At 36.0% G+C, this 10,674-nt stretch overlaps 1 protein-coding gene across 2 annotated transcripts; it reads right to left on the bottom strand.

The window, feature by feature from the left end:
• Nucleotides 1–5,326: 5,326 nt before the first annotated feature.
• LOC131661539 (F-box only protein 6) lies at nucleotides 5,327–10,390 on the bottom strand. Of its 2 annotated transcripts, none has more exons than XM_058931116.1 (2): nucleotides 10,049–10,390; nucleotides 5,327–6,925 (listed from the first exon to the last, which is right to left on the bottom strand). In XM_058931116.1, the coding sequence occupies exons 1-2, from the start codon at nucleotides 10,195–10,197 to the stop codon at nucleotides 5,680–5,682; spliced, it is 1,395 nt and encodes a 464-aa protein (XP_058787099.1). In that variant the 5' UTR covers nucleotides 10,198–10,390; the 3' UTR covers nucleotides 5,327–5,679. The 2 variants fall into 2 exon arrangements, with proteins under 2 accessions (XP_058787099.1, XP_058787100.1); XM_058931117.1 differs by lacking the exon at nucleotides 10,049–10,390 and adding an exon at nucleotides 9,733–9,988.
• Nucleotides 10,391–10,674: the final 284 nt, after the last annotated feature.

The following is a 10,674-nucleotide window of genomic DNA, read 5'->3' as shown; positions in this document are numbered from 1 at the left end:
GTGTAAACTCACACACAATATTACTCCCCCTTTTTAGCCATAATATGAAAAAGCAAGGTTTATAAGTAACCAACAAAAACCACACACATTAGCATATAGTTACAATGCTAAACAAATCCTGGGTCAGCACCAGTAATCTGTACTGAAATTCCTGGATTAAATGGATACCCTTGATGGTAACAGGATATTTTAATCATAACTGAAGTTCCACTAGTCTCATTGGGAGAGAGACAGTGATTTGATCCTCCTTTTTCCTCTTTAGTACTTGACCGCAGCCCAGACAGTAATTGCTATAATTCTTCATACATACAGACGCCCAGTTTGCTTATTAATTGTTCAAACTAAATTGCATCCAAAGCCTTTGTAAAAATATTAGGAAGATGATTCTCTGTTTTCACATGCTCGAGAGTGATGACTTTGTCTTCCACAAGGTCTCTAATGAAATGATGTATGATGTCAATGTGATTGGTCCTACTATGTTGAATAGGATTCTTGGAATATTTATAAGACTTAAATTGTCACAGAATAATGTCAGGACATCTTGTGTGACATTATATTCAGACAAAATTTGCTTCATCCATACAAATTGAGAACAGCTGCTACCTGCTGCAATATACTCAACTTCAGCTGTGGAAAGAGACGCATAATTCTGCTTCTTACTAAACCATGAGATTAAGTTGTTTCCTAGAAAGAAACATTCTCCAGAATTACTCTTCCTGTCATCAGCACTTACAGCCCAATCAGCATCACAATAACCTAATAGCTTAGAGTTTGAGTCATGTGAATACAATATCCCATAGTCTCATGTACCATTAAAATACTTCAGAATTCTTTTGACTTGATTGAGATGGCTCATTTTAGGTTCATCTTGATACCTAGCACATACTCCAACAGCAAAAGTAATATATGGTCTGCTTGCCATAAGGTAGAGAAGACTATAAATCATACTTATGTACAGACTTTGATCAACACTAACCCCCTTTTCATCCTTGGACAACTTCAAGATTTGTTCTGCATCTGGCCTTAGGTTTTAATGATAACTTTACATGTTATCTTAGGAAACAATTATATACACTAACGATTTTCTTTCTAGTGTGTGGCTTTTATCTTGCAGGTTCCGACTCTAGTAAGAAGGTGTGTGACGTCATCAGGTTCTGAACTCAACACTCTGTAAGAATGCTAGTATTGTATTTCAATGGAAGTCAAGATTCTGGAATGTTACTTCTACAATGGTTCCAAGGAACGTTAGTACAAGAGCTTCTGATCGTGACTTTGTAAGGAAGCTTTGGAGGCCTTCTAAAGCTTTACTTATGTGTCCCATGTGCTGAAGATGCTGAAGACGAGATTCTGCTGAACGAGTTCTAAAGATCTGAAGACATCACTTTTAAAGACCTTGTGTTGAAGACTCTAAAAACAAGGTTCTTCTGAAAAAGCTCTGAAGACTCAAAAATTTAGGGACTGAAGATTCTAGTTCTAATCATCTACAACATGCTGCAATCAACATACAATTAGAAGCCTCTAAAGACTTAAAAGAACAAGGACAGCTTGCGTCTGATGGTGAGCATAAAAGTACTAACGTAAACTGTGACTTCTACTCTTATATGGTGGCGTAAGGACAAACCAACTTGTACTTGTTATCTACCATTCTCTCCATGATCGTTGGAGACTTATAGTTGTACTTTGTATTTCCTATTCTACCCTCCAACGGATCTATCCTTCTCTATAAAGGAAGCGATTGGAAGAATTTGAAATCAATTATCCATTTCTACACCAACGGATCTATCCATTTCTTTGTATAGTTTTGTATTTTTAGCAAGGAGTTTTTGTCTGTATCTTGCTTATCAACACTTTTGTGTTGCTATACTTAAACATTGTGTAATCTGCTTAGTAGAAGTATCTTGTAATACACACTTGTAATTAATGTGGTAGATTAGTTTCCTTAGGGGACTGGGTGCTAGTCAGAAACCCTGAGAAGACTGTGATGGTAGGGAAAAACACAAGAAAGAGGGGTTTGAATTGGGTTTTCTAAAATTCTAATCTTTTAAAAGCTTTTCACAAAGGTCAATGAGATAGTTAAGAGGGAGAAGAAAAAGAACATGTTCAGTTATACAAATTCGCCTTAGAAAAGGTTAATCATGTCCACCCGCCAAGGTGATTTCGCCTTAGAAAAAGACTTAATCCACTAATCTTGAAATAATACAAACAACCTCTAAGAGTCTAGAAAGACACCTTATCTCTCTCAAGTATACAAAATGACAACCTAGTCACTTGAGGGATACAATTCTCAACAGACTTACAAAGGATAATGTTTACAAGATATTGCTTCTAAAAGCATATTGAAACATAAACAGTTTAGCACAAATGATAACATAATCTAATGAGCAATTTCTCTTGTGCACTTATAGATTCTTAGAAACTAGATTTCTCACATTGAAGTGTTTAGCACAGTTTCTCTAAGATCATTCTTTCTCTTTTTCTCTTTGAAGTTTATTTGGTTAGTTTTATGATATAGCTTGAATATCATTTTTGATTAGATTGCTTCTTCAAAGGAGAGTTTCTATTATATATAGTCCCATAAAAAGATGACCGTTGAGAGAGGACAACACATAGCTTTCCTTGACGTAACGGCTCTAAAAAGTCATGGGGAACAAAGAGCGCACAAAAGATGGAATTGTATAATATGTCCTGCAAAAGTGGAAAAGGTTATGTATTGTTGTACCATATTGCTTCTTTTACAAGTTTCTGATCATTATTCATTTGATATGTACTTCTAAGAGAAAAGTGAAGAGATCATGTAACATAGACGTTCCAAGAGACAATATTCTTTAGATTCAGAAAGAAGTCTTCAGAGTTACAGGCAATAGCCTATCTGAACGACAAATTCTGAATTCTATTCTTGAAGCATATCTGAGATGAAGTATGATCTTGAAAAGTAGCTTCACTTCATAATATTTGTAAATCTTTTTCTGATGAGTCATTCAACATTCTTCAGAACTGCTGATGTCACTTATGAATTGAGATAAATTTTAATGTGTGATGACGTTGATTCTAATGATTTTTCGGAAAACAATCCTAATCAACCAAAATATTGAATCTGCACACTTAAAAAACTATTAGAGTACAAAAATTGTTACATAAAAAGTATATGTATTGTTATCATCGAAACTTAAAGATTGAGTGCAGAACCAAATCTTGTTCTAACAGACTGTGGTTGCGGTCATAGTGGTTTCACGATAAGGATCAACTGAACTTATTGGGGTTATCAGCAAGGTTGATCAGCAGCTTATTATGGTTGTTACCTTGAGAAGACTAGGTGTTAGTTAGGAGTCTCAAAAAGGCATTGGTTGCGGTCGGTGTGGTTGTCTTAATCAGTTTGGTTATAGTGGATTAAGTCCTTATTGAGAAGGCAAAATCACCTTGGCGGGTGGACTGGAGTAACTTAGTTAACAGTGAATCAGGATAAAAATAATTGTGTTCATTTATTTTTATTCACTTGTTAACCTTATTTTGTGTGATGCGAAAAGATTATATTTGGTGCAACCCAATTCAACCCCCCTTTTCTTGTGTTTCTCGCGCCTTCAACATTAATTATATAATAATAATAATAATTGGGGTCAATTTAAAAAAAAAATCTATTTCAACCTATTACCAACTTTTTCCCTGCATAAAACAGGTTTTGTATGAACAGTGGATCAGTCGGGCGAGTCTGGAGATGCACTTTCGAATTAGCCACGTTTTAACTGCAAAAACTATCAGACATGGGCTATTTCGAAAATGCATCTCTGTAGAAACTCTTATTTTGAAGAAAAAAATAGGGTGAGTCTGAAAATGCATAATATCTAAAATATCCTCTGAGACATTATAGGGTTTCTATAATGATCTAAAACTTGTATCAATATGGGATCTTTCATCTCATGTTGTTTACAAAAACACGCCACACCAGAATGAGTATATATTTGCATGTCGCATTTGTCTATTTTAACGACGTGAAACCCTCACTTGAATTTAGGGTCACAGAGTACACCTCTGTTGTAGCTCTGAAATCCATAATGGAGAATCTCCTATAATACTCGTACAATCGAAGAGTGAGAAGATTTAGTTTAGAAAGCTTGAGTTGAAAACAAATGAAGATTTAATGGTTATGTGGAGTACATTTCACCATTACGAAATAAATGGTCTGATTGAAGTGGATGCGACAATTGAAAGATCAACCGAAGATATTCCAAGGATGTTGCAACTTCCTGAAGAAATGTAATGTTAAATTTATGGTAACGATTATTTATGTAATGTTACGCGGTTTGATGTTAATGTATGTTTTTCTTTAAATTTTTGTATCTGTTACTACTAATTTGTGATTTGAGCTAATAATGTACATTTCGAAAATGTATCTCCATAAAACTCATTGAATTTTGAAATAAGGGTTATTACGCAAATGCATTTCCGAAATCACCCTAATATGGATACGAAATACATCTTCGGATATTTTTTTTTTGGACATTGAGTAACTCACTCACGAAAACATTGGAAGTATGTAATATAAGTGCGTCCAAAGATGTATCTTCAAAACCTAAAAATATTTGTGACTTTCCACCATGGTAAACTATCACCTCGTGAAATTTCAGTACAAAGAAATGCCCTTCTTTTAATCATATTAAAAGGACCAAGTCAAAACATAAAACACAGAATAGTTTTTGATATAAAAAAAAAAAACTACTTTTGAAATTTCTTTAGAATTTGGTCATCTAAATTTGGATCTGGATCCTCTCCCGCCAATTCTCTTTTGCTGTCTCTTCTGCTCTCATCACACCCCTTTATTCATAATTTTTCACTCTTTTCAAAACTGCACTTTTTATATATTAGTTTCTTATGAACTTTTAGCCATTGGATGAGAACAAGAGGAAAGGTTGGACCCAAAGAGCTGGAGATGATCTACTTTCTCTAAATTTAGAGAGAGAAATAAAATGTAGTGTGGTAAGGACAACTAAATTTAAAGAGAAATCTTTAGAGTTGATTCTTCAAATCTAACTGTCCTTACAAGCACTGCACAACCGTAGAGATGCCAAGTCCTTGAAAGCAACTCTTACCAGATTTACTTAAAATTATTTATCCCTATTAAATAAAAATGCAAACTATCACCATTTGATTATGTGAATATCAGGTTGCGTGTTTGAACTCTATTATGCTGCCAAAAGCCTAACCATGATGGAAGATTATCTGCATAATGAAGGACCTTTTAAAGGTTGTTCATTGAATGTTTGTACCCAGAAACACAAATAATTATGCAAGGGCAGGGTTCGGCATAACTTTACCAAATGTCAGCAGAAAATTTCATGGACAATGTCCAAGGCTCAAAATGTACCAAAACTGTTTAGTCCGTACAGAAAACCATTTACTTACTGAATACAGAATGAAACTGCAGTTTTATACCACCTATTACCAAGGTGTTGGAGGATAAAAATTAATAAAGCTTCTGTGACATGAAACCAAAGTAAAGTTTACATGCATGCAAGCATGAAGAAACAGGAATCAGCACAAACCCACATTATTTTTCATCTACTCTGTTAAACCAGCGATGAACGTTGGGATTAGGTACAGCAATACTAAGGGCCTGCAAATATCAATGAACCACAAAACTGGAGTGAAAATGTGGCAGGCTGTTGTTGTAAGATACCAGGAAAATCAAGCCACGGCAGTCAGGCATGGATGAAATGCAGTACCACATGCTATCCACTGCCGTTTCCTCCCGTGCGGCACCACACACCCGGGAACCTTCAGCCATTCCTTCTTTGCTATGTTGTAAGTAACCAACCGATTCATTTGTTTAGATCTCAGGGACAACATGAGCAAGCCTTTGTTACCCAGGCAAGTCATTCTAACGTGCTTACCATAAAAGTCCAAGCACCATATATTTGGCATTCTGTCTACCTCCTTCCACAAGAGCGTCATTTTCTGCAGCTCCCATATGCAAACACATGTGGCTGCATTCTTTGTGAGCAATCCTGCAAGCATGATCTGGCCATCAAACTCAGCCAGAGTATGGTCAGTCAGATGCAATGGCACTGGGATTATGTATTGTTTCCAAACTCCCGTAGCCATATCATAAGAAATAACCCCTTCTGGATCTGAACGCATGAAGTAAAGTGTACTGTCAATAGAGACAGCTTGTGACCTAAAGTTAAGGGACAGTGGCAGCTTCACACTTCCAGGCATGTTTCCTGGGCGGCTCCAAGAGTTTTTCATCGAGTCATAAACTTCATGTTCTCCATCACAACCAACCCATAGGATCTTGTAGCCTGAACCAGCAGAATTTCCATTTGCTATCATCCCTACAGCAACGCGAGACCAGACCCTCACTGACCGAGCTGGTAACTCCTTGAAGGATTGAGTCAGCGGGTTACATACATAGAAGTTTCGATGGCCAATGTCCAAAAAGCAAACTAACCCCCCTGCAGAAGCCACTGGCAAAACAATCAACTTTGTGGGCATTGCTGATATAGAAGGATGATGCCACTTTTTCAAAGAAGCGTCATACATGGCTCCTGAATTCACATTTTCGTGGGTTATGGTGTAAAACCATGGATTTTCTTGTGGGACTTGGGCACAATGCTGAGAAAAGCTTTGAGAAGCCAGCAAAGAACTCCATTGACGGCATACAGAACGGAAGCGGAAAAAAGTGGCAATAGGAAGCCGTGCAATTACCGCCTCAAATAAATCTTCAGGAAAATCTTTCCAGATTTCTTGTTCCATAACTTCACTTGTACAGGATCTTCCTGACGATTTTCCCCTGCTTCGATCTCTGCGAGGCTTCTTAGCAGGTGGAGGCTTTAGAGGCTCCGACATCCTGAAACTGTGAGACTTTCCAGCTGCCATTTCAATCCCAAAACAATCATCTACAGAGCTATTTTCGATGTCAAACGCAGTCCATCTGCAAAATGGGCAAGCCAACATTCATAGGGTCATCAACATGATTGACACCAGACAGAAAAACATATAAAAGTAAAAAGCAAATTTCAGAACACAACTGCAAAAATACAAATTGATATTTTACTCCAACACATGCAGACGGAACCCACGCGAGCGGAACATTTATAACAAGGGATTTTGCATGCAAGCTAAAAGATGTCAAAGCAAATGGCAGGTTAAATAAAACTACTTAGTGGGGTCTGCTCCATTGATCAAACTACACCATAATATAATCTCAAGACTTTTCTTAATAGTCTCTCTAGGTCTTCCTCTACCTCTAGAAATTTGACTGCCATACATCTAATACACTCTCCTTACTACAAAATTCACAGGTCTTTGTCATCTCTCCACATGCGCAAATCATCTAAGTCTAGTTTCCACCACTTTTTCTACTATAGGTATCACCCTAACACTCTAATATTATCACTTAGACAGAAGCTACACACTTCTAAGACTCGACTCCAACCTCGCGCTTGAACCCCAATGAGCTTGGAGTGCGGATGATGAGGGAAACCTAGCAGTAGGTCTAGGATAAACTCTAACATCATCGTCTTTTTTTTTAATATTTGGCATAACTCATCCTTACAAAGCCGATTTGTAAAGTGAAGGTTGTCCTCATTTATAAATAAATGCTCAGGTCATTTGTCATCCTATGTGGAACTCTTAACACACCCCTCACGATTAGGATTGGAAGTGAGACCCAAGTGACCTGTTAGCGAAAATTTGATACCAAGTGGTTTAACCAAACTTTGTTAGGCTCGGATATCAACATAAAATTTAGGCTATATTTAAACTTAGCCTTACAAAACCGGCTCGCAGAGTGAGAATTGTTCTCACTTATAAATATATGTGCAAATCATCCCTCATCCAATGCAATCCTTAAACTCTCTACATAAAGTAAAACCACATAGAACTTTCCTCATTAACCCTCTAATCTGATTTCACATAGGTTCACTAGGTGCCAAAATAGACATTTTCAAAATCACCTTACCTTGTACAAGAAACATAATTTACGCAACCGTATTTGGATTCATGTTCAAACCCTTCAAAATCATGTCTAGTCCACTCTAACATGATTTTGGCATGAATATAAATGTTTGGTTACTTACATTGATGTCGCCTCTAAATCTCAATTTCATTAGAAGATGTTAAAAGTTACTTTTGCTTTAGATGGAAAAATTTAAACCAACAACCATGATGCTAAAATATAAACTTAAATCACAACACTTCAAACTCAATTTTAACCAAATTAAACTTTCGTGATCAAGTTTATTGGAAACAACTTTTAGAAACGCTCAACCAAATACATGTCCGGTGTGTGCAATAAAGCAAATATATACTTATTCTCGAGCATCATATTTCTAGGAGAGTAGATGGACAGTACTACTCAGAAATCCCATGTTCATTTCATTAAGATAAAATGAAACCCAGCTACAATATAGTGGATGTGGAGATCTAAATCTAATTATAGTTTAAAAAGGAGCAAGTTGAACCAGAAGGAATAGCTAGAATGTACAAGTAATAACCCACAAAATTCTCCTCCTTCTTAAATATGTACAAGTAACAACCCACACAATTCCTTCTTTTTTAAGGAAGAGAACTTACCACACTTAAATTTTTCCTAAAAGTTCAATCCGATCATGTCAAACTTAACCACACAAGGAATGCGAGTAAGATGCAAACTGACAAATCAAAGCTTTCCTATGCAAAACGCTACAGCACAGAAACAATACACACAATCCATCCATTATCTAACAACGTCAAACAAAACAAACAGAACGTACGTGTGATTGTTAAACCAAACAATCAAACAAAAGGACATGATCCGAAAATTATCTTCGAGAAGATTATTTGCTGCCAACCAATGTTTTAAAAATCAGCCAACAACTATATTGTGTGGTCGCAGTATCAAATTTTTTTAATACCCTCTTAGACAGCTTTTCAAATTACAACCACAATCAAGGTTCTAAAAGCGCGCGTGTGATTGTTAAACCAAACAATCAAACAAAAGGACATGATCCGAAAATTATCTCCGAAAAGATTATTCGCTGCCAATCAATGTTATAAAAATCAGCCAACAACTACATTGTGTGGTCGCGGTATCAAATATTTTTAATACCCTCTTAGACAGCTTTGCAAATTACAACCACAATCAAGGTTCTTAAAAACAGTTCGTTCCCGCGAAAAAACAACCGCAACAAAACAGAATTGGAAGATGCCGATACCAATACTTACAGCTATTCATCATTTTAGTGATGAAGAACAAACTGTGATTAATTCACACCTCAACTACCGCAATCAATGTCGCAACACCTGAACCGAACCGACCAAAATCGCAAAAGCATTTATGTGAACGCAACCGCAATAGTAACCTTGACCATAATTACTGCCACATCAAGCATATTTCGATAGCAAATTTTCAAAATATCAATCACAGTGACATAAAAACACAGTTATTGGCAAGAGAAAAAAAAAAGTAGTATCATAGTTCTCTCTAAATTATACAGTAGGGTTGTATACGAAACAATGAAAACTTCAAATTAGCATTCAAAATTCAAGTGCACCTTCTCCATGTCCAATTACTCACCAATTCCAAACCCAAACAACCACAACAACAACGAGATTTTCAATCAATACAAAACAAGGAACAATGAGAAGAAAATCAAATACAGAACTCGAAATTTAGAAAACAAATGAAATTGGAGAAGAAGAAACAAATGTATAGAAAGAAATTGCGTAAAAAATAGATTAAAAAGACATAAATCTTACAGAGTTTATCAAAAGTTGAAATTTAGGGCATCGTAATATTTTCGTTCCCGAAAGCGTGGAATGGGAATTAGAAGCAAAAAAAATTGGAATGTGAAGTGTTGAAATACCGCACTCACGCATTACATAGCAGAATCAACCTAACTTACCTAACTGGTTAATTGGCTTCAAAGATAAATAAATAAATAATAAAAATTAACAATAAAAATAAAATAAAAAATATAAAAAAAATTGACCAAAAGAAAATAGAGAGAGAAAGAAGGGGCTGAAAGGTCATTTGAAAAATAGATCTAAGAGAGAGAGTTAGAGAGAGAGAGACCTGGGGTGTTGTTGAAGGAGGATAGTGTGATGAGAAGGTTGTTGAAGAAGAAAAGAAGAAGAAGAAGGAGAAGGAGAATGATGAGATTGAGAGTCGAGGAGGTGCTGAAGCTGACCGATAAGCTGCTTCAGCATGGCCAGGCCTTCCATGCCCCTCCCCACGAATTTCACTCTAATAAGTAATAATAACACTTTCCCTTTTTCTTTCTCTTTCCATCTCTTGTTTTTACCCACCCCTGTTTTTTCACGTTCCCACGCGCAAACGGAGTTTGTTTTGTTTTACTTGTCTGTAATAATAACTACTCATTCAATCCCCCGTGCGGGACTGCTTTTTTGTTTTTAATTAGTGATGACTATCATTATGACTTTCACAATTATGGCATGGAAGGAACAACGCCATTCCCTTTCTTTTATTTTATTTTTTTAGTGTTACTACTTTATAGATATTCTTCAATATTTTTATATATATTCTTCAGTATATGTCCAAGTTGAAATGTTCAATATATCTTTCTCTCTTTATTCCGATTCTTTTCATTTTATTTTCTCAAAGTATCCTTTCTCTTGATCATAAATGTAGGGTGGCGAGGAGGATATAGTTAAGAGCCTGTTTAAAATTTTGGTCAGGTG

Source organism: Vicia villosa, linkage group LG3 (assembly GCF_029867415.1).
Source record: "Vicia villosa cultivar HV-30 ecotype Madison, WI linkage group LG3, Vvil1.0, whole genome shotgun sequence".
NCBI classification, from domain to species: Eukaryota; Viridiplantae; Streptophyta; class Magnoliopsida; order Fabales; family Fabaceae; genus Vicia; species Vicia villosa.
This window is presented reverse-complemented; position numbering and strand designations above follow the sequence as displayed.